A 24,368-nucleotide genomic window follows, 5' to 3' on the forward strand; every position below is an offset into this window, starting at 1 on the left:
TACCTACCCATGACCTCAACTGACAACCAACAGGAACCAAACTTTTTTTTTTTTTAGGCCCAGGCCTACAATAACTATTAAAAAGAAATGAAAATGAAATATGGGAGATCTTGCACACTGAAACTTCTCAAATCAAAGTGCTGGGATGCTCTTAAACCTGTCCTGATATGAGTTCTTGTGTCGAATGTGCTGTGGTGTTATTATGCTCACAAACCTGCAATGTATGATAAGAATGAGGATTAGAATCACAAGCAGACAGCAAGCCAACATTATCTGATGCACCAAGATCACAAGATGACAGTTGGGCTCTAGAATCAGACAATCAACAATGGGGCATCATGAGTCTGTAGAGATCGTATTCTTTGGGGCCTATCTTGCATCCTGCGCAATTGACGAAATCACTGGCGCATGTGTCGTTGCTAGTTTGCAACTGGCGCAGAGCGTTCTTTTCCCTCCTGCGCCATGCGTCGGTAAATTAGGGAATGATCTTGCGCCCAAAGGGGCGGCTCGACGAAAGGAGGAGGCGTGTTCTGGCGCAAACGTTCCCTGGTGCTATTTTGACGTTTCAGAAACCACTTGCGCCACAAACCAGGAAATACCTGGTTTAAAGTCAGTGGCGCGTTGTTCAGATGCTATTTTAAGGGCGCATGCATAATGTTGCTTGTGCACCTCATGTATACACTTAGCTTTTCTCATCTACCTAGCCACACATTTTTGGTAAATTACTTGGGAAAGAACAGCAGATACAGCGGTAATAAGTAGGCCTGCTTTTAAATCAATGCATCTGCAAACACCGTACAGCAAACACATATTTTCTTGACACATACATCGTGTACATGCCCATAACTTTTAGGATTGATGAGTATTTGATCGTGAGAAAACGAGAAAAAGAATGAATGAATGCGGGTGCACGTGTGTGCGTCCATCTGTTTAAACACAAGCAAACTAAACACGTAACGCATAATGCATGTGTGCATCTGTCTCATCGGAGACTGCAGACACGCTGTCAAAATATCAACTCGTCAGATTCAAATGCGCTCATGGCTCTTAAAGGGGATGGGAGCTGGCACTCTTACTGGTTTATTGCACGTTACGCCCAAACCACACCTACGGGTTATTAGGCTATTTCAGACTATCCTTTTTTAGAGTCATTTTTCGTGCCGGAAAACTAGCGACATCGCCGTAGAACCGCCCACAAAGCTACTTGCGCTTGGCGCTTCTCACTTGCGTTTCAGGCCGTTAAAATAGGGCCCATATGGTGTCCCATGGGGAGTACCACTTATTTGCTGTACAAGGTGTCAGGGTGTGGGTGTCTCCCTGTGTTTCCCTCCTGTGTTGATTACTGTTCCCTCCCCTAACGTGTCTCAGCTGTTCCTCGTTGTGTTTGTTATTTAAGCCCTCGTCTTTCCTTTGTTCGGGGTGCTGTCATTGTGGTTTGCTTGTGGTTTGCTGTGGTTAGTGTTGGTGGTTAGTCCTGCGTGTTCCGTGTTCCTTGTTCCCTCTCGAGTTCCCTGTTGTCTCCCGAGTTCCCTGATTCCTGTGCCTTAGCCTTTAGGTTTGAATAAAGTGCCGTTTCCCTCAATACCGTCTGCGTTTGGGTCCTACCTGCCTGCTGGCACCTCCAGCTTTCCTTAACAGAATGACAGCAACCCCGATGGGACCCAGCGGACGCTCAATTTGGCCGTAAGTTGGAGGATTTACTAGCCAAAATAAATAAGACAATGGAGCGCTGGGAGGGTGTGGGGAACCACCCGGTTCCTCCTGGTACTCCAGCTCCCGCACTGACTCCGGTCCCCGAGCCCTGTCCGGTTCCTGAGCCCACTCCTCGCTTTCCAGAGTGGTACCGGCCTGGTCGCCTGCTTGAGGTGGTCCGTCCTCCGCTCCTGCCTGAGGGGGCCCGCCCCCTGCTCCTTCCAGAGGGGTACCGGCCTCTGCATCCACCGGAGGGGGTCCGCCCTCCAGACCGTCCAGGGGAGGCACGCCCTCTACCTGGCCTTTCACCAGAGGGGACCCGCCCTCTACCCTGTCCACCAGAGGGGACCCGCCCCCTACCTGGCCTTCCACCAGAGGGGACCCGCCCTCTGCCTGGCCCTCCTCCTGAGGGGACCCGCCCTCTACCTGGCCTTCTACCAGAGGGGACCCGCCCTCTGCCTGGCCTTCTACCAGAGGGGACCCGCCCTCTGCCTGGCCTTCTACCAGAGGGGACCCGCCCCCTACCTGGCCTTCCACCAGAGGGGACCCGCCCTCTGCCTGGCCTTCTACCAGAGGGGACCCGCCCTCTACCCTGTCCACCAGAGGGGACCCGCCCTTTGCCTGGCCCTCCTCCTGAGGGGACCCCCCCTCTACCTGGCCTGCCTCCTGAGGGGACCCGCCCTCTACCTGGCCTGCCTCCTGAGGGGACCCGCCCTCTACCTGGCCTTCCTCTTGAGGGGACCCGCCCTCTACCTCGCCTTCGCCGGCCTCCTGAAGGGTTCCGCCTTCACCGCTGCCGGCCTTCTGAGGGGGTTCTGTGCCACTGCAGGTCTCCTGAGGGACTGAGCCCTCATCGTCCTTGCCGCCGGCCTCCTGAAGGGTTCCGCCTTCACTCTGCCTCTGCTTGCCCCCCAGGCCGTCCGCCTGAGGCTCCCTGCCATGCCCTGGGGCAGTTTTCTGGACGCCCGCCTGACGTCCCTCGGCTCTGCCGCAGTCCATTTTTTTTGATTCCCCCCTCCTGGCGCCCCTCCACCCACCCGTTTTGGGTTTGACTTTCTTTGTTTTTTGCTTGTCGTGGGTCGCCTGGGAGTCGACCCTTAAGGGGGGGGTACTGTCAGGGTGTGGGTGTCTCCCTGTGTTTCCCTCCTGTGTTGATTACTGTTCCCTCCCCTAATGTGTCTCAGCTGTTCCTCGTTGTGTTTGTTATTTAAGCCCTCGTCTTTCCTTTGTTCGGGGTGCTGTCATTGTGGTTTGCTTGTGGTTTGCTGTGGTTAGTGTTGGTGGTTAGTCCTGCGTGTTCCGTGTTCCTTGTTCCCTCTCGAGTTCCCTGTTGTCTCCCGAGTTCCCTGATTCCTGTGCCTTAGCCTTTAGGTTTGAATAAAGTGCCGTTTCCCTCAATACCGTCTGCGTTTGGGTCCTACCTGCCTGCTGGCACCTCCAGCTTTCCTTAACACAAGGTCAGACACGTGGGATGGCTTCTAAAGTTTATAATTGTATCTCTAATCCTCATATCTCTTTAGCAGTGGAAAGTGATTGAAGTATGAAAATCTTCCAAAATATAGTCTTTGTAAAACCTGCTTAGTTAATCTTATTGACGTCTCCTCCTTTCATGTTTTTTCAAGATCAGCTTTAAGAAGAGCAAGAAAATGTGCATGTGTGTGTGTATATGTGTGTGTGTGCATATATTTGTATATGCATATGTGTATGCATGCGCGTGTGTGTTTATACGCGTGTGTGTGCATGCGTGTTAATTTGTGTTTGTGTGTGTGTCAGCAGTGCTTAATTTGTAAAGTGTGAGGTGCTGGATCGCAGAGTGGGGGTGGATCCGGTGACTCAAAACGGAAAAAAATGACACTGCCTACGTGGCTTCTGTGACTAAAAAAACCGAAACAACACTGTGTGTACATCAGGGCAATGTTTATTTTAATTTTATAACATGTAAACATGGGTGCGAAATGTAAAAAAAAATAATACACTGCAACAATTATCAATCGGACTATTAAATTAACAAAAGAAAACACTGGATGAAACACTCCGTCATGTGACCATGACCATGTCAACAGCAACAGCCTACTTGTGGGACTTACTATTTAAATATACACATATAATTAAACCATCTATAGTAGGCTATATATTCCAATGATGACCACCCAATAATCAACAAGACAAGGCAAAGGAAGAGTAGTGAGGGGATGGTTGAGGGAAGAAGAGACGCCCTTTGCTTGTTTGGGATCCGTTTATACATGCATGTGTGTGTGTGTGTTTCAATAAGTGTGTGAGTGTTCACGTGTGTCCTCAGACCGAGAGATGAGGAGATGATGAGCGAGAGTCTATAACTTACAAAGAGAAGCTTTGGAACCAGCTGTGAAGGGTGAAGGGGACCCACACAACATAAACCCCGGGAGGAGGTCCTCCTGGGTGAAGGTGGACTGGAAGGTGTGGAGGAGTGTCAGTGTGTTTGAGGACCCTCCTTCACCTGGGGACACTCTGTAGAAGGACAGAGTGCCAGCAGGCCGGTCCAGATACACTCCTACTCTGGTAGAGCCAGCGGGGCGGAAACGTATGTCTGTTTTAATATCGTCGTGCCAGGCAGTATAATCACCGTCATCACAATAAAGACTCCAGGACCTGTTGTTGCCTGAGAGGCTGTCCCCCCACCCTCTCCTTGAGATTCCACGGTGTGTCACTGCTATCTGAACTTCTCCTTTCCACTCTACCTCCCAGTAACAGCGGCCAGTCAGAGCCTCTCTACACAACACCTGGTACTGGGATTTAAATCTCTCTGGGTGATCAGGATACGACTGCTCCCATCCAGACACCTCCACCTTTCTGTTGTCCTCGGAGAGAGAGAGTCGTCTGTAGGCTGTGTTTGGGTCCAGTGTGAGTTCAAAGGCATCTGACGGAGAGAACAAGACATGATGAGCTGCTGAACCATTCTTCATCATCATCATCATCATCATCATCATCATCATCATCATCATCTTTAACATAGAAAGACTAAATCATATCAGATGATAGTTTATGCGATATCTTCTGAGACCAATCTGTTAATTATCCCCAGAGTCAACACGGAAAATGGGAGGCAAGATTTAATTACTATGCAACAAATAACTCCCTGAGGATTTAAGACTTTCCCAAAGTCTGACCACTTTTAAAACAAGACTGCAGACTTTTACGCGTGCTTTAGCTTAATGCTAAATCTTAAATACACTGCACTTTCAACAATGCGTTTTTAAACTTTGCCTTTGTTTTTTATTACTAATCAATTTTATTGTATTATTTTATTTTAATGTATGCATTTTTTTACTTTCCTTTGTTTTCTTTTACTCATCTATTTTATTTTATTATTTTATTGTATGTGAGGCACTTTGAGTCTGCCTCGTGTATGAAAAGTGATGCATAAATATAGTTGCCTTCCTTTGCCTCTCTATAATCTGAAATATCTAAGATAAAGTCTACATACTTTTCAAGATATTAGACTTTGAAAAGTTCCAATACACATCCATTGTAACCCAACTGTGTAAACATACATAAACACAGGGAAACATAGCTATATATACGTATACACAAGTCCACATTTGAATGAACGGATGTGATCTCCTGCTGTATGGATGGACTTTCCATCTCAATAGTTAGTGTGTTATGATTGATCAAATTTAACGAACACTTACACTTCTTTAGAGCTGGTTTCAGCCTCCACACTCCACCGTGCTCCACACTGGGGGGAGGGGAAACAACGTGAGAGCAGCATGTTTAAACATTCACCTTCATCATCTGCTGTCTCATCACTTTCTACACAACATGAGTTACAGCTGCCTTTCGAACCCCTTCATCTAGCAGTGGCTTGAATCCTTGAGGGGAGACTTTGTCCCTGACTGGTGTACTCTCCATACCTGAGAGTTTCCAGTCCAGCAGAGAGCAGCGCAGCTCCAGAGTCTCCTGGGTGATTGTAGCTCAGGTCCAGCTCTCTCAGATGGGAGGGGTTGGAGCTCAGAGCTGAGGCCAGAGAAGCACAGCCTTCCTCTGTGACCAGGCAGCCAGACAAGCTACACAAACACACACACACACACACACACACACACACACACACACACACACACACACACACACACACACACACAAGTGTAAAATCCTATTTTTGTCGGCCAACAGGTTTGTGAACGTCCGTTGTTTTGGTGACGTAGAAGTGCCTTTTATGAAGCACTCCTGGTCCTGCTGAAGGGACTCCGGCGGCGAGGTGTCTGTGGATGTGTGGAGCTCTGTCTAGCCAGCGGTTGATGATGACGAAAGCTTCTCAGACATACTGTAGTACGCTAGGTTTTCTAAACCAGACCATATTTCGATTGGGACCATTTGAACAGCGCCATCCGTGGAAGAAGGCCTTACCGGAAACAAGCGGGTATTCAAAGGCAACATAATACATCAGTATTGTAGCGCCCCTAGTCTCTGTTCCGCTGTGGAGCGTGGTCCGCTCAGAGGACAGGACTTTTGGCTCCTTTATATTTCACATGATTAAAGCATCACCTTTACCTAGAACACGGTTAGATTGTACAACCATCTAAATTATAGATTGAATCAGGGAAACCACTAATATGATCAAAAGTATTATTATCAGGGGTGCAAACTGGTGATGGCCCAAAAAGGTGATGACATTTTAACGTCAGAAAACAAATCAAATGATCCTTGATCCTTCCTGTGATTCATGCTCCATTATACTGAACTAACGGTGTAAGTCACTCATATAAGCTGTATGAAGCAGTGCTCATAACAACTCAGTCGCATCTATTAGAATTTAAAATGTATTTGTTAAATTTAAAATACATTTAAGATAAGTGACTTACAATAACCCCCCCCCACACACACACACACACACACACACACACACACACACACACACTTCCTCTTCTGAGCAGCTATGTGCCTCACTTTGGTTTCCTGTCTCCACTGTATTCTTCCTGCTTTGTTATTAATATTTGAATTAATAAATTCAGATTTAGAAATAAAGTTTAGAAATTATTTCTACTTTAAATATAACAAAATATTGTTTATAAAGCAGCAAGAGCAATGTTTACGACAGCACATAAGGTTAACTATCGAAACATCATAATATCTCACTGTATTGTGTTCATATTTATAATTGGAAAAGTTGCATGCATATGGATGTATTAGAAAATCCACCTAAAAGGCAAGGTTTAACATTTCCAATGATACCAAAGTCATGAATGTGGTCATCACAGGTACTGAGTTATAAGCTGAGTTAAATAACTGTCCTCTGATGTGGAACTTGCAGTGTAACTGTTTGACCATTGAGTAAAACTGACCTGAGCGTTTCCAGTGTACAGTGTGGACTCCCCAGTCCAGCAGAGAGCAGCTTCACTCCTAAATCCTTCAGATCATTGGTACTCAAGTCCAGCTCTCTCAGACTAGAGGAGTTGGAGCTGAGAACCGAGGCCAGAGCTTCACAGCATCTCTCTGTCAGTTGACAGCCATTCAGCCTTTACGTACAATAAACAGAAAATGTTAGGAACAGTGATTAATGTTTAATTTTAAAAAATGTATTAGCCATTTTTATTATAATTAACTATATGTCAATACAGAGGATCTTTAAAAAATACCAAGAGGTCAGATAACTATAGTTTCAACAAAACTCCTGAAAATAATCCTTAAAATACCTCACTCATTCAACTTTACTAAACAACTGTAAAGGTTACCTTACTGTTTGACTACATGATTATGAGTTTAATAGGAATGTAATGTAACATACATATTTTAACATCATTAACAAACTGAATCCAACGTACACTTTTTACTGTCATGGCAACCCAAATAGAATGAGATTGAGGTCTTGTGTTTCATAAAATGAGTGGTAATGGCGTTGCGATGCACGCAAACTGCCAAGGTTTAGTTCAATGCTGGGAGTTTAAGCGCGGCTGCATTGCGACGCTGGTGTGATCGCTCTATTGGGAAAGACGACCCACTTAAGTTCCAATGAAGACACACTGCTTTGATCAGAAAACTAAAACAGTGGTTTGTACTTTGTGCAAAGTTTCACTGAAATGTCACTGAAGCACTAGCGCTATTCAAGAGCATGTGAAGAAATGCACTATTCTGGATGACAGAGAGAAGAAAATAAATCCTAATTTGAGTATATTATCTAATCAGCAGCCGGTTATTATTAATAGGTAATTTATTGAGGAGGAGGAGGACGAAGAGTTGGTTGGTGAGGAAAGAGATGTCGAGGCACTGGCAGTAAAAACAGAAAAAGACCCCCTGTGCAATCAAAATATTAACAACTTATTTGAAGTGAGTGAATCTGTTCACATGAATGGACACAGATGGATGGTAGGTGACCAAGGATATCTTCACAACTAATAAAGGGGTGCGACCACATTTGTTAGGGTGCCACCAAATTAAAAAGTTAGTGGCACCCGTGCCACCAGTAGAAAATAAGTCTTGAGCCCTGAGAGGACATATTCTACTTATTTATTTAGACCTGTTAATTTCTGGAGGTAAATCTGTTCAACATCCTCTGATGTGTAACTGTTTGACCATTGAGTAAAACTGACCTGAGCGTTTCCAGTGTACAGTGTGGACTCCCCAGTCCAGCAGAGAGCAGCTTCACTCCTGTATCCTGCAGATCATTGGTACTCAGGTCCAGCTCTCTCAAACTAGAGGAGTTGGATCTGAGAACTGAGGCCAGAGCTTCACAGCATCTCTCTGACAGATGACAGCCATTTAGCCTTTACACAAATAAACAGAAAATGTAGAAACTGTGATTAAATTATTATTTTTATCACTTTTACTTTCATCATTAATTCATTTAATCTTTCATTTGTAATCAATCTTTTACTTTTAACAGTTAAACAGACTTGTATGGAAATCTTTAACTAGATATGTTTTCTCAATTGAACTTATATATAGTGGTCAATACATTAGATCGTTATTTATATTCAATATTGACTGTAAAATGTATAATATTGAATAGTGTTTTTGTAGTGTTGGAAAATGGTTTATTTGAAGTGAGTGAATCTGTTCACATAAATGGACACAGATGTATGGTAGCCGTGACCAAGGAAATGTTCAAGTCTAATAAAGGGGTGCGACAACATTTGTTAGGGTGCCACCATATGAAAAAGTTAGTGGCACCGGTACCACAAGTAGAAAATGCGCCTTGAGCCCTGAGAGGACATATTCTACTTATTTATTTAGACCTGTTAAATTTCTGGAGGTAAATCTGTTCAAAGTCCTATGATGTGGAACTTGTAGTGTCACTGTTTGACCATTGTGTAAAACTGACCTGAGCGTTTCCAGTGTACAGTGTGGACTCCCCAGTCCAGCAGAGAGCAGCTTCACTCCTGAATCCTGCAGATCATTGGTACTCAGGTCCAGCTCTCTCAGACTAGAGGAGTTGGAGCTGAGAACTGAGGCCAGAGCTCCACAGCATCCCTCTGACAGATGACAGCTATCCAGCCTTCACACAAAATAAACAGAACACGTAGGAACTGTGATTAACATATTTTCTTTATCATTTTTTCATTAATTAATTTAATCATTCAATTTTAATCAATCTTTTGCTTTTAATGTTTAAACAGACTTGTGTTGAAATCTTTAACTAGAGATGTTTCCTCAATTTAACTAATAATATACTGGTCAATACATTAGATCCTTATTTTTATTCAATATTGACTGTAAAATGTATAATATTGTGTTTTTGTAGTGTTTGAAGATGGTTTTGTTCATTAATATTACTTTTTATTGTAGTACTATCTATATTGTGTATTGTATTCTAATACATGTTATAGTACTTCTGCAGAGATGTTTTGTATATTCTAAAATGTTATAGCGCAGTAACGGAATAAATGTACCGGCGTTACGTATTCAGAATACAAATAATAGCTAACTGTATCCCGTTACAGTTACAATTTAAATAGTTGGTATTTAGAATACAGTTACATTGTTGAAATCAATGGATTACATGACGATACTATTGTTTCAGCAGAAGTATCGTCATTTTTCAACAGCATTTAGTGCGCACTAAACGAGTTTGTTCTCCTTGGTTCGGTACGTTTGCGTTGGTGTGAATGCAACCACCTCACTTCAATGTGAACCAAATCAGCCGACCAAGACCTCCCTGAACAGCTGGTCTCGGTTAGCTTCCAAACAAACCCTGGTACGGTTCGCTTGAGATATGAAAGCGAACGCACCTCGGTCCGATCCAGTTCTACAAAGCATAATGGCTCTTTGGAAGTAACAGGCACCCGCTCAGCCGCGCGCATTATGGGAATTATTGTTTTATTAGCGGTAAATCCAAGATTCGAAGCAAATTGTCGGACCGTCTGGGAATTTTGGCCAGACACCCACATAAAACGTATGCTGGAAAACACCCATAAAATGACGATGATTGAACGATCTCTCTCTCTCTCTCTCTCTCTCTCTCTCTCTCTCTCATTCAATGTGAGTGATGAGTGATTGATGAGTGATTGAGTGATGAAACGGAATATGTTACATATATTACATTTTTGGGCATGTATTCTGTACTCTGTAACTGGATACATTTTAAAAGTATCCTTCCCAACACTGCTTATATAATAGTATTTTGTATTAAGTGTTGTGTGTATTTTAAAAAACGTTATTAGTGAACCTACAGAGAAGTTTTGGAGGCTTTGACCACTGGCAGCAGCCTCAGAAGACCCTCCTCTGTAGCAGAGTATTGCTTCAGGTCAAACACGTCCAGCTCCTCTTCTGATGACAGTAAGATGAAGACCAGAGCTGACCACTGAGCAGGAGAGAGCGATTTTATGGAGAGACTCCCTGATGCCAGGAACTGTTGAATCTCCTCCACTAGAGAACGGTCGTTCAACTCATTCAGACAGTGGAACAGATTGATGCTTCTCTCTGGAGAAAGTTTACCACCGATCTTCTCCTTGATGTAAGACACGGTTTCCTTTTTGGTCTGTGAGCTACTTGTCTTTCTCATCAGATCTTGTTTGATCTGAGTGAACAGTGATCTACCTTGTGTCTGTCCCAGAAGACCTCGTAGGACAATCTGATTGGTCTCCAGAGAAAGGCCCAGGAGGAAGCGGAGGAACAAGTCCAGGTGTCCATTCTCACTCTGTAAGGCCTTGTCCACAGCACTCGTGTAGAGGAAAAGTATATCTTTCCTGGAGGTTGGTTGTTCTTCTGAGAGCAGATTGACACCAGTGTGGATGAAGGACCAAAATACATAAACGGCAGCCAGAAACTCCTGGACGCTCAGATGGACAAAGCAGAACACCTTGCCCTGGTACAGCCCACACTCCTCTTTAAAAATCTGGGTGCACACTCCTGAGTACACTGAGGCTTCGTTGATATATTCTTTACACCCTGCCAGGTCATCCTCGTAGAAGATCAGGTTGCCACTCTCCAGCTGGTTAAAAGCCAGTTTTCCCAGAGAAACAATGATCTCCCTGCTCTGTGAACTCCAGTGTTGATCTGTTTCAGCTATTGAACGATACTTCCTGTCCCCTTGTATGGACTGAACCCTCAGGAAGTGGCTGTACATCTGAGTCAAGGTCTTGGGCGTCTCTTCACCTATCTGGGATGTTTTGAAGAAGTCCTCCAGAACTGTAGCAGTGATCCAACAGAAGACTGGGATGTGACACATGATGTGGAGGCTGCGTGATTTCTTTACGTGGGCGATGATTGTTTTGGCCAGCTTCTCGTCTCTGAATATCTTACTGAAATACTCCTCCTTCTGTGGGTCGGTGAACCCTCTCACCTCTGTCACCATGTCAACGCACTCAGCAGGGATCTGATTGGCTGCCGCAGGGCGTGTGGTTATCCAGATGCAAGCAGAGGGAAGCAGGTTGCCACTGATGAGGTTTGTCAGGAGCACTTCCACCTTGGTGGACTTTGTGACATCAGTCCATATCGGGTTGTTCTGGAAGTCCAGAGGAAGTCGACACTCATCCAGACCATCCAAAATGAAGACAACTTGGAACTGGTCGTATCTGCATATTCCTGCTTCTTTGGTCTCAATAAAGAAGTGATGAAGAAGTTCCACCAAGCTAAACTCTTTCCCTTTTAGTAAATTCAGCTCTCTGAAAGTGAAGGGAAATGTGAAGTGAATGTCAGGGTTGGCTTCACCTTTAGCCCAGTCCAGAGTGAACTTGTATGTTAAGATGGTTTTCCCAACGCCGGCCACTCCAGTTGTCATTATTGTCCTGATTTGTTTATCTTGTCCAGGTAAGGGTTTAAAAATGTCGCCACATCTGATTGGTGTTTCCTCCTTGACTGGTTTCCTGGAAGCTGTTTCAATCAGTCTGACCTCATGTTCCTTGTTGACCTCTCCACTGTCTCTCTCTGTGATGAAAATCTCTGTGTAGAAGTCATTCAGAGGTGCTGATTTTCCTGCTATAGCGATTCCCTGAAACACACCTTTCATGAACTTCTTCTTCAAACGAGACTTGATTTTATGTTGGCACTCGACAGCAGCAGATCCTAAATGGGAAAACAAAAGAAGGCATCAGTTTGTGGATGGTGACATCAGTGGAACCAGGTAAATATTTCCTGTTCAATCATCAACTTCATGATATTTAGTTGCTTCATAACTCCAAGTTTTTGGAGAAGCTGGTCGTGACAAGGCTGAATGTTATAGATTAAAAATGTTCAGGACTATTTTGTTTTTCCACAGCAATTTGTGTAAAGTGAAATGCTGATACAACAAGATAGTGTTCTCTTCCACTGAGTTATTCTGCTGTTTTTCTGCAGTTTAACTTTAATAATAATAATAATAATAATAACATTACATTTTATCTCAAGGCACCTTTCACAACACCCACGGTCGCCTTATAATCAAGAGTCAAAAACAGCAAGAGCTGCATCGCCAACAGGATGATCAGAAAAAGACATGAGGATGGAGACCCAGGTAGGAGCGGGTAAGAACAGCAATGAGGAGACCCAGGTAGGAGGGAGTACGAACAGCAATGAGGAGCCCCAGGTAGGAGGGAGTACGAACAGCAATGAGGAGCCCCAGGTAGGAGGGGGTACGAACAGCAGTGAGGAGACCGAGGTAGGAGGGGGTAAGAACAGCAGCACAACGGGGATACAAGTAGGGGTCATTACAGCGAGCAGGTTAGTGGAAACACATGTGTTTTGAGGAGAGATTTGAATGTTGTCAGGGTGTCTCCAAAGCCTGGGAGCAATGCAGCTCAGAGCCCTAGCACCCAGGGTGCCGAGAGCCCTAGCACCCACGGTTCTGAGAGCCCTAGCACCCATGGTGCTCAGAGCCCTAGCACCCATGGTGCTCAGAGCCCTAGCACCCACGGTGCTGAGAGCCCTAGCACCCATAGTGCTGAGGCGGGAGTTTGGGACGGTGAAGACCAGCTGAGGATGACGAAGGCAGAGGCAGTGCCTGTCCTCCTGGAGGAGGTCGGGGAGATAAGTGGGGGCCACGTTGTGGAGGGCTTTGTCAGTGAGCAAATGGTTTTAAGGTCAATCCGGTGTTGGACAGGGAGCCAGTGTAGTTCACACTGCACACTAGTTAAGTGCAGTGTGTTGGACGAGAATGGGGGTGATGTTGTCGGATGATTTGGTGCTGTTGATGATGATGTTTAACATTCTTTAACCTCATACCCCCACAATAACCCTACATATCTGGATCAAACCATTTAACCTGATACCCCCAGTATAACCCTAAATATCTGGATCAAACCACTTAACATGATACCCAAACAATTACACTACATATCTGGATCAAACCCTTTAACCCCAAAGATTGTCTCCACATTGAAGTCTGTTTTGACATTTAGTCTGAAAAGAACAAATAATAATCTCCTACTGCTCTTCAAAATGTGTATTTTTTTCTTCTGTTTTAAAGAGTCTCTTACCGCTCAACAGTTTGTCAGCCAGTCCCTTCTCGTTCATCTCCATCAGGCAGAGCATTGTGATGTCCAACACTCCCTCGACGGCATGCCTCCTCTGCTCCTCGTACTCACCATCCACCTCCTCCTCCCTCTGACTCTCTGAGCATTGTGGGTAATCTGAGAAGAGATCCCTCCAGAGCTTCTTCAGCTCCTTGTCTAGAAAAGCGTGTGCGTTCTCCTCAGCCCTCTGGAACAAAACAAACATCAAGGAGAGCTTTACTCTGAACTAACTGAGGAAATCAGAAGCATCTGTCCTGGATTAACGTCCGCTGGTCTAAGGAAGGAAGCCTGGAGACTATAAGTACCACAAGAGATGCTTTCTAATGTTCATGGAGAGCAAAAGTCAAACGTCTTGGTCGACATTTACACACCTTGATCAGCTCTGTTGGAGGCTGCTGTTCAGACTGAGCACTGGTAACCATTACCCACTCCTGGTGTTGTCTGTGGAGAATACACACACACACACACACATGTGATGGGACATTGGTACTGCTAAGATGGACTGTTCTTCTCCAGCTCATCATCGCTCTCTACAGCGGGCACTCCCTCCGTGCGACACGGAGGGAGGCTTTGGTACCGTTCTCTGGTTGAGGACCGTTATAGCCCCCTCTGGTGGTTGTTCAGAGAGGTTCTGCTCACTGGTTCAGGACCGTTATAGTATTTTTCCCGGCATGGTCCGCGCGTTTACTCTGCCCGAGGTAATTTGCCCACTTGAGCTAGCATCCCAAATGACCCTCGCGAACCCTACACACGTTGGCGGTTTAATTTTGATGTCAACGCGATTAACCGGCTTTGCGGTTCCAGGGGTAGAGGTGTTGCTACGCTGTCTTTACAACAGAGACAAGGCAGCGATATCAACATGAGTAGATAACTGGAGAGACAGTAAAATCCGTGAGCTGCTGACCATCATGGGAGAGAAGGCAGTTGCATAATGCATTAAAGGCCCACTATGCAACTTTTTTAGCCAAAATTACATTAAGTATGCAGGTTGAGAGTTATGCTGATGGTTCTGCATCCATTTCTGGGTTGATTGGTGGGTGTGTCATTTACCCATGTCGCCTCTCCAGTGAAAAAGCGCACATGGAACTTGATCTGTTCGGACCGACACAATCCGGATGTGACGCAGCGGAAGTATCCTCGAAAATGTAGTCAGATTGTAGTTTCGAAAATGCTTTACGGCACAGACACACACCCAAACATGGCACCGGCTAGATATAAACAGCCAGTTGCGAGGCAATTGTTGTCCGAGGTAGGAAACCCAAACGCCGCCGTGTTTGGGTGCATGATAGAGTTTAGATCGGGTTAGATTAAATAATCTCGGATATAAATAACGATCTCATCTCATCGTCATCCGTTTATCCGGGGTCGGGTCGCGGGGGGAGCAGCTCAAGCAGGGGGCTCCAGACTTCCCTTTCCCGGGCCGCATTGACCAGCTCTGACGGGGGGATCCCGAGGCGTTCCCAGGCCAGTGTTGAGATATAATCTCTCCACCTAGTCCTGGGTCTTCCCCGAGGTCTCCTCCCCAATGGACGTGCCTGAAACACCTCCAAAGGGAGGCGCCCAGTAGGCATCCTTGCCAGATGCCCGAACCACGTCAGCTGACTCCTTTCTAAGTAAAGGAGCAGCGGCTCTAATCCGAGTTCCTCACGGATTACTGAGCTTCTCACCCTATCCTGAGACGCCAGCCACCCTTCTGAGAAAACTCATCTCGGCCGCTTTTACCCGCGATCTCGTCCTTTCGGTCATCACCCAACCCTCATGACCATAGGTGAGGATAGGAACGAAGATCGACCGGTAGATCGAGAGCTTTGCCTTGCGGCTCAGCTCGTGCGGTAAAGCGAACGCAATACCGCCCCCGCTGCTCTGATTCTCCGGCCAATCTCACGCTCCATAGTACCCTCACTCGCGAACAAGACCCCGAGGTACTTGAACTCCTTCACTTGGGCTAAGGACTCATAAATAACGATAATCGGGTTAAATAACTTCACATGGTGTGTCTGGTGTGTTTCCAGCATTCGTAGTGTTGATCAGCAGAGAAATAGTCCGCCATGACGTTGAGGTTGCTTAGCAGCCAGAGACTCTGTCCATGCAAGTGAACGGAGCGTTCACTCTTCGTCATAACTATCAAACCAAACATCCTTCACATTCACCGAGCGAACATTCTGAAAGTAAAATGCACATTTCTCGCTAAAAATGTTTCCATAAACGCATTTAATGGCGTAACTATGTTACTATTTCCACCCAGAAAAAAGAAAGATGTCGGCCGTATGCTTCTGTGCAAGGGTCACTACTATGGTCACTACAGTAACGAATTGCTTTACGGCACAGACCCACAAACACGGAACCGGCTCGATATAAACACAAGTAACTAATGGATTGTTATATTCATCAAAGATCAGCCGACCAAAAAGAGACAGAGAAACCCAATGTCGGAGGAACAGAAGAAGAGAAAAGGGAGACAGACCGACAGAGAGGCCAGACACGAGTAAACGTTGGGCAAGCTTTTCAGAAATAGCGTGAACTGAAAGAAAAAGAAGACTGCAAATCAGACGCCGACTCGGCCGTGTTGCTTTTGAAATTGAAAGTACCCTTGGGTGAACTTTTTCTGCGTAATATTCTTGATTCTGATAGTCTCTGTACACATGTGTTTGCTCAACCATTTTTTTGAGCCCTGTAAAAATTGTTTTCTCGACCGTTTTGTTGTGAGCCCTGTTTGTTTCTAGCTTGCTTGGTTGCAACCATATAAACACCTTTGTTTCCATGGGTGTTTTGCTGTTCGTATGTCTCGTCCCCCAGATACAGACTGAATCCCCGAATCCAGGTTCTTGTTTATTTCGATTATTATGTTGGCCAAACCTCTTACACTGATTGTTCTGTTCAACCTAAGATAAAATAATTATAACCTAGGGTATAAATTCTCCCCGTCAACTATAAAAAATGATGGATTTATGTTTATTGCAATGCAAATACACCATTTTAAAAATGTATAACCTTGCCTACACTTTATGAACATCTATTTCGGACATGGCTCCGCGCATTCGCCGGCTTCTTTGAAAACAAATGCACATGGCTCGCGTAGAAGAGCATGGGGAAGGGACGTCAACGAGTTGTTACGACAGTGTTGTGAAATATCTACTACGAAGCTTTAGGGGGCGCTGTGTAGAGAAATGTGCGTGCCAAAACCAAGAAAACAGCGAAGAAATGCCCGAAGTTGCATAGTGGGCCTTTAAATGAAGCTGTTGAAAGATGGTGCGTTCTACGAGAAAGACGCAGAGGAACTGTCCTTACGAGGCTTTTGTCGGGATAAATAACATGTGGTCAGCAAAATAAAGAATACGTTGCCGTTTTTGCACTGGTAAATAGTTCATCGCGTTTGTAGCCTACACTCCGATGGGAACTCATTCTTGCATGCGGATGTCTTCATTAATAAAAAAGGCCATGAAGAATGGGGAATTTTACCCCCTCGGTTTCACACAGGCAAGGCGGTGAAATTGCTGGGTGTGCCAAGCCGTGACCAACACACAGGCTTTGGTCCTGCGTTACTGAACTGATATTTCACACTCCTCGTTTAAATGTCGAGGTTCATTGTCTAACTTTTGCCTTCCCAACGTTAACAACCTCTTTTGAGTCCCAAACGCTTTGCCACAGCAGAGGCAGACGTTGGCCCACGCACAGAGAGGGCGGGTCCTGGGGGCGGGGCTAACTGGACAGAAGGGTATCCTATTGGAGGAAATTAAACTAGCTCTCAATCTGGCACGGAAACAGCATCCTCCTGGGGGTAATTGATCCCGATTGATTATTTTCTGACAAATGGTCGGCGGGCAGGATCAAGATGATCCGCGGGTCGCCAGTTGAACAGCCCTGATGTATTGGCTGAATTCTCACCTTTCCTCAGAAGATTGGTGACTTCCGTCTTTAAAGTTAACAGGTTGTTCCATAAAGTGGTCACTCTTCATGGAGACGCAGCTGGGTCCAGGGGAGTCTGCTCTCTCCTGATGGACTCTTCAAGAAAAAAAAGGGTTTATGGATGTAGGATAGACACTGTATTTCTATGATATCTGATCAATTCTTACCTTTGTTTATGAATAGCCTTATTTTTTCTGAACAGGTTACGTATTCGCTTCAGGGAGAGACGCCTGGGTTCAGGGGAGTTTGCTCTCTCCTGCTGCTCTGGGCTTCAACACAACACACACACACACAGCTGTTCTCAAACTAATGATGGAGTCATGATATATCACTGCTGAGCTCTGGAATCGACAACAGTAACAGACAGTGAGAGATCCTCTTCTTACCTCTTAGCTTTGCTCTGGCAGCCATGTTCCCCAGACAGAGTGGTTTTAGAGGTAGGACCCCCCTCCTCACTCTCCTCATCCATAGTAGACCGGAGGCCTGGACGCAAACACAACTCAGCCATCACTTCATTGGCCTTTTTAACTGAACCACAGATTAATATAACACATATCATATTAACATATAATTCAACCAGTGAAACATATAGATATGGTATCCTCTAATTAACGTGAAATAATCGTTTATTTAGCATCAGGAGGAGGCGTGACCAATGAGTCTCTTTCTCTTACTCGAGGGCTCCAGCTGTGGTTTAAACCATAGGAACCAAGTCTAGATCTGGAGGAACCCCCCCTGTGAAAGTGGTACAGTCCAGCATCATGTTGTTAGGAGGATTTATAAAACTGGAAATCCCCAGTTGCTACGCACAAATATTGAACTTGTGATTTAAATATCAGGACATTCACAGGAATTCTGTCTCGTCCTTCTTTTAATATTGAACATCAAATTAATCACTTGAATGTGGAACTCAGTGTTCAACTTATCACAGGTTAGTGAAGCAATGGTTACAGTGAAACATTAGCTAACATTGTATTCTCTAAAGTAAACTCTGTCTTTAATTGATACGTGATGAGATCATTATTATGTACCAATAACCTAAAGACAATATAAAGGTAAGTAAACTGGTTGATCATTATTATATAACAGTAACCTAAAGACAATATAAACGGTAGTAAACTGTCGGCCTACCTTATCTATTCCGGGATAAAAATGCGGCCCATATGCTATACAGTTATAAAAGTATAAATGCAAGGGTAGAAACGGAGGTTGAAGTGTTCTTGAAACAAGTTTGTCTGGGAAATCAAAAGGAATCAATGTATTAATTATTAATAGATTAAAGTGGATCTAGAGAAAGATCTTCATGGCCGCTCACTAAGAAAGACTGAAGTTCAGATGAGGAAGTCGTTTGAACTTCTCAGGGAGGAAGCGATGTTATGTCATCTGGCGTCATGTGATTTCAGGTAAAGAGAATGTTTGAGACCTCAGACACGCACATACACACACTGATGCACACACACACACATGCGAGGACATGCACACGCACACACACAGACACACACATTCACTCACACCCACAAACACACACACACATGCACATACACACACACACACACACTCACAATTACACACATACACACACACACGCACAGGCACACACACACAAGTTGGAAGTCGAGCAGCGGCGTTCTGCGCATGCTGGGGACTTTTCGTGGTGAGTGGGTTAAAACAGAGATCAGCGCATTACGCCGATGCATGGAGGAGCGTCTCAGCTTCCGCTGTGGTTGACTGACGTTGACTGCGATCCACGACTCTCAGATGAGAGGAGGCAGTTCTGGTGAGCCTTCTGACATGTTGATCGTAAGAAAGCATCGGGCCCAAACTCTGGTCCCAGCACCTCTGGGAGACAGCAGAGCCGTCGTAGCGTGACATCACCCTCCCCCCTCAGCTCCCCGCTGTCAGGGCAACCAGACAGGAAAATTCGCCCAAAACTGTAGGATTCTCATGACACCCGCAGTTAATACCTATGACAGATCCATTAATGCTAAAACTGTACGGACGTACAGCTAAGCTACGCATCTTACTATCAGACACTACACCGGTTAATTTGATTGGAAGGGATGCTTTGGGTAAATTAGGATTGCAGATATTATGTACACCACAGGGCATAATGATTGAACCTGCAGGAACAGCATCTCAAATGATTCTACCAAAGCCTGACACAGCAAATGTGTATTGGATAGGGAGAATTCAGGACCAGGTAGAAGAGACAATGGGAAAATGGGGTAGCTACATAAAAAACTCAGATCCTACATGCAAGGGAGGCAATGATAGGACATAATTGTACTACTGTGTGGCAGGAGACGGGGCAGGAAAAGCAGCAGCGATCGAATCACAGTACATAGTAATAGGACCACAAGGAGCAGCCATGATGATACCAGATGCAGATAAATCATCAGCAATAAAAGATTGGTTTAAAGAAACTAACAAAGTTGCCCATATTATGTTGTTGATAAAAAATGGATTTGAAGCAAAAGATCTGGGGGAAATGATGTTAAACGAAAAACAACAAACTTGGGAAAAAACAGACAATCCATTGGTTCTCATGCCATGTTGTGGGAAGTTTTTAAAGATTCTTTGTTATGCACACATACAGGGATCTTGCAGGAAGTGGAGGTAGTTCAGAAAAAACAACGACAGATGACAATAGGGGAACCATGGGATAGGCGGAATGAGATGAAAGAAGAGATGTTGGCAACCATACCAGGATGGTCAAGGTTCGACACAGATGTGGGTTTGGTATATTTGGCTAACCCAGTAGTAGTCCGGCCAAGACAAAATGTTAAATTACCATGGCGAAGACAGTACTACATGAGACCAGAGGCTAAGATGGGAATAGCCTTTACCATAGAAGGTGTAATAGCAGCAGGAGTGCTAGTAGAAACCAGAAGCAACTGTAACACTCCTCTGCTTCCAGTCTTGAAAGCTGACAAACAAAAATGGCGGTTGGTGCAGGACCTACGAGCTGTGAATGATGACTTCCTTCTCAGGAAGTCATTCTATTATTTTTGCTTCTGTGCGGACATATCGGTTGTGACCTTTTTTTCTGTTTTGGCCACTGTTAGGATGAACATTTTAGAGGAAATAAAGACGCTGTGTGATCAAGCCTGAATTAATATTGAATTCCCTCGTCCTTCTTAGATAGAACAACAACTTTTAGGGGCTAAAAGTTGTTTCGCTATTTCATTTTCTACTTGCTTGGCATATGAGAGAGCGTGGCCCCAATCAGCCGATGAGCTGAAAGGCGAGGGCTGCGGCTGGCCTTGTCTTTGTTTAACACCCACCATCAAAACGTGTGAGCATAAATAGACCAGGCTGCAGGTATCAACAGGATGTGCTGCAGAGCTTCTGCAGAAACCAACCAATGAAATGGACGTACATTTCGCATCACTGACTGAACCTAAACGGTAATATTGTGATGGAAGTTTCCAAAAGACATGTTGTTTGCAAGTCAGTAAGACACTGTGACCCCTTAGCTATTATCTACAGTAAACTAGTCACTGTTTATACTGCGCTTATCACCCTTGAGAGGACCTGAGACAGCCTCAGCCGACTCAGAAGCAGCAATACCACAAGCTACATCCTGAGATGGCCGAAAGAAGTAGGGGCCTCCCTGTGTGCAGCTCTGCCCTCAAGAAAGATTCCCTGCTTGAACACTAGAGTGTGCCCACTCTTTGGGGCTCAATACAGCGCTTGAACCTTTGTATGGTTGTCGTGTTGTGCAGCCCCTCTGCAGAGACTACATATATTTTATGTTACCCTTTATGAGTTACGTTGTCAATACAGTTCAAAGAATTGAGAATTTTCACTTGATCATTTGTAATATAGTAAAGTTCATTATTCTGTACATTAACAATTCTCACAATCGTATTGCAACGGTTGATTCAATTGCATTAAGAGATTTTGATATCTTATTATTATTATTAGGATTAGGATACTTAGGATAATATTGGGCTGCAGAGAGCATCAGATTCAACATCAGTCCAAGACAGAGACACTTCACCAATCATTCACACACAACCGATGATGTCTTGCCAATTGTTACGTCCCTTTGTCCATTTTTTGGATTTCTCAGTAATTTCCCATGTTTGGTTATGGAAACAATTATGATATAAGGTCCCTACTAGCAGGAAGAAAGGTTTCCGTCATTCCCAAGTATTACCTACAGAGGGCCACCTACGGGCTGAGTCCTTTCAGTCTAACGATTCATGAAACACCCTGCAAAGTTTTTCAATTTATATATTTTCTACTGAAGGGAGGCGAAATAGATGATATTCATCCATGATCGTCATAGTAAAAAACCAAAGCTATATTATATCGTATATAGTGCATAAATATGTTTGATATTCTTGCTGCAGATTGATCATTTCTGTTCCTTGTTTATTATTGCTGAAAGGAAACTGCGGAGGTGAATAAGAAAAAGATGAAGTGGTCTTGGCTTTGCCGGCTCTTCACTTGCAAAGACATATGACCTACAGCGACTTGAACTTTGGATACAGAAACTTTAGGAAGACTAATGAGGGTTTGAGGGATTCCCAAATTACAATTGTGTCTCCGTCCAAAATATTTTGACATATTTTGAAGGAAGAAAAACGCCCACCTGGCCGCTGCTCCTGTGGTCTCACAAGGCGCCCGGGGTTTAGACGGCTTGTCCCTCCTGCTCACCATTTGCCCCTCCTGCTCACCGTTTGCCCCTCCTGCTAACCGTTTTCCCCATCAGCTGGGCTTCTTCAGGACTTTGACCCTTCATTCCACTCTTGAACTTTCGAAAGGGATCGGGGCGGGGGGGAAATATTGCGTTCAGGTTAACCCCTTCTCAGGGAGTCATTCTATTATTTGTTGCAATACCGGTTGAGACCTTTTTGCTATGTTGGCCACTGTCAGGCTGCGGCCGCTGTAAGGCTGCGGCCGCTGTAAGGCTGCGGCCGCTGTAAGGCTGCGGCCGCTGTTAGGCTGCGGCCGCTGTTAGGCTGCGGCCGCTGTTAGGCTGCGGCCGCTGTCAGGCTGCGGCCGCTGTCAGGCTGCGGCCGCTGTCAGGCTGCGGCCGCTGTCAGGCTGCGGCCGCTGTCAGGCTGCGGCCGCTGTCAGGCTGCGGCCGCTGTTAGGTTGCTTGGGGCCCCACGGTGGCCAGGGAGTCCCTTATGCCTCGGGCCGGCCCTGACTTTACAATTAAGGCAGGGTAGGGTTTTGAAAACACTGAAAACTGAAAATGAGGTGTAGAAAGCGACTCTCTGTGATCAAGGAGATAGAATGTTTGAGTACCAAAATTAACCTGAGCTACAATGAGGTGGATTGTACATAACCACCAGTGTAAAGTGTTAATGCAACAAGCGCAGGGAACATAACACTTAAAGTGTTGCTTCCTTTCATCTTTCCCCTTAGAGTGTGCGTGTTTCTAACACTGCAGAGATAGCGGCAGCAAGTTGAGAGGCGGGGGTGGTGTGAGGTCACGTCTTGGTTTTTTGACAAACCCACCACAACTCATAAATAGACCTGAAGGTAGGTACAACAACAAGGTCAACAGGATGCGTTGCTAAGGCCCTGGAGAAACAAACCCTGAGGTAGTTATAGATCCCCATAACTGACTGAGCCTGAACAGTGTTTGTTTAGTGAATAGAGAAAGATTGTAATTGTATTATTTTTGTTTGTATGTGCTTTTTTAAAGAGTTACAGTTGTTGGCAATATTTTTGATGACGATCTTGATTAAATGTTTGAATAGTTTTGATTCAGAGATACAAATATCTTAATATTAATTTCAATTTGGGATCCTAGTGCACTGCAGTGACCAGCAGATGCAACATCAGTCCATTCAGGAGCAACATGCCCACCATTTGTACAAAGCACTTAAAAAACTATCTCAGTCCTGTCTTAAATTCAGGGCATGCACTTGTTTGCGCCATGTTTGTAGTCACTCCCTTTTCTCTTTGAAGTTATCTCTCTGCACAGATCCACACACCCACAAGGTTGGCATGTTTCAGGACATCAAACCCCAGCAACCATCAATACGTATTTATGTATATATCTACTGTACGTATGCATGTTTGCATTTCTGTTGAAGAGGAAACCCGATGACCGTAGAGTAGAAAAGTAGAGCAGAGAAGAGTAGAGTAGATTCCTAGAGATCTTCATCAATAAACCGACCATGTCTTTTTATAGGCCTGCCGTGTTTTGTTCTCCCTCCATGGGGAAGGTCTAGGTAAGTTACACCTTTTATGTTTTTTTCGTTAAATAGATTTCTCCCTTTATATGTCATGAGGCAAGAGGTGTGTACTGTCTGCTGTACTTGTGTGTGTATTATATGCAATTACAGAAGTAAGGGTTTTTGTTAACTTTTTAAATTATTTCAATTTTCATAGTTAGCCTTGTTTTGTAAAGAGTCTCAATCTTTCTAACAGCTATTGACAAGCCATTTTAATATCTAAATGTTTGATCTTAGTGGGAGGATTCACACTGATGTGCAGACGGATCAACTCAAGCCTACCAGCCGATGCAGTCCACCAGTCAGCTCCTCCCAACAGGGTGGAAACTCCCACATTGTTGTTTCACAAATGGAAAGATTCTTACATGGCCCATCAACTGGAAACCTTGTGATAAAACGGGCCATTGATGTTTGTGAATTGGCACCACTTTTTTGCCCTTCGCCATGTTCCCATCCTAGATTGTCCTTGTCGATACTAAGCAGAAAACAATGGTCTCTAAACATTTATATTTTATAGCTGTTTGTCTCATTTAGATTTGTGTAACCTAAACATTCTTCTTTACTTCCTTCCAACAACCTAGACAGCCATGGGGATTGTAACTTGAAACATACAAATCAATAATCAAGGCTGTGTTCATTATAAATTAGAAACAAATATTTCCAAGCA

General features: G+C 44.7%; 1 protein-coding gene across 1 annotated transcript; it reads right to left on the bottom strand.

The window, feature by feature from the left end:
• Positions 1 to 3,592: 3,592 nt before the first annotated feature.
• On the bottom strand, positions 3,593 to 18,834 carry LOC115552298 (NLR family CARD domain-containing protein 3). The gene is made up of 12 exons (XM_030368247.1): positions 18,633 to 18,834; positions 17,888 to 17,984; positions 17,669 to 17,770; positions 17,481 to 17,597; positions 13,967 to 14,036; positions 13,560 to 13,782; positions 10,338 to 12,171; positions 8,990 to 9,163; positions 8,259 to 8,432; positions 5,586 to 5,738; positions 5,364 to 5,410; positions 3,593 to 4,588 (listed from the first exon to the last, which is right to left on the bottom strand). The coding sequence occupies exons 2-12, from the start codon at positions 17,968 to 17,970 to the stop codon at positions 4,023 to 4,025; spliced, it is 3,543 nt and encodes a 1,180-aa protein (XP_030224107.1). The 5' UTR covers positions 17,971 to 17,984; positions 18,633 to 18,834; the 3' UTR covers positions 3,593 to 4,022.
• Between the last annotated feature and the right edge of the window lie 5,534 nt (positions 18,835 to 24,368).

The sequence above is a fragment of the Gadus morhua genome, chromosome 10 (assembly GCF_902167405.1).
Source record: "Gadus morhua chromosome 10, gadMor3.0, whole genome shotgun sequence".
NCBI lineage: Eukaryota > Metazoa > Chordata > Actinopteri > Gadiformes > Gadidae > Gadus > Gadus morhua.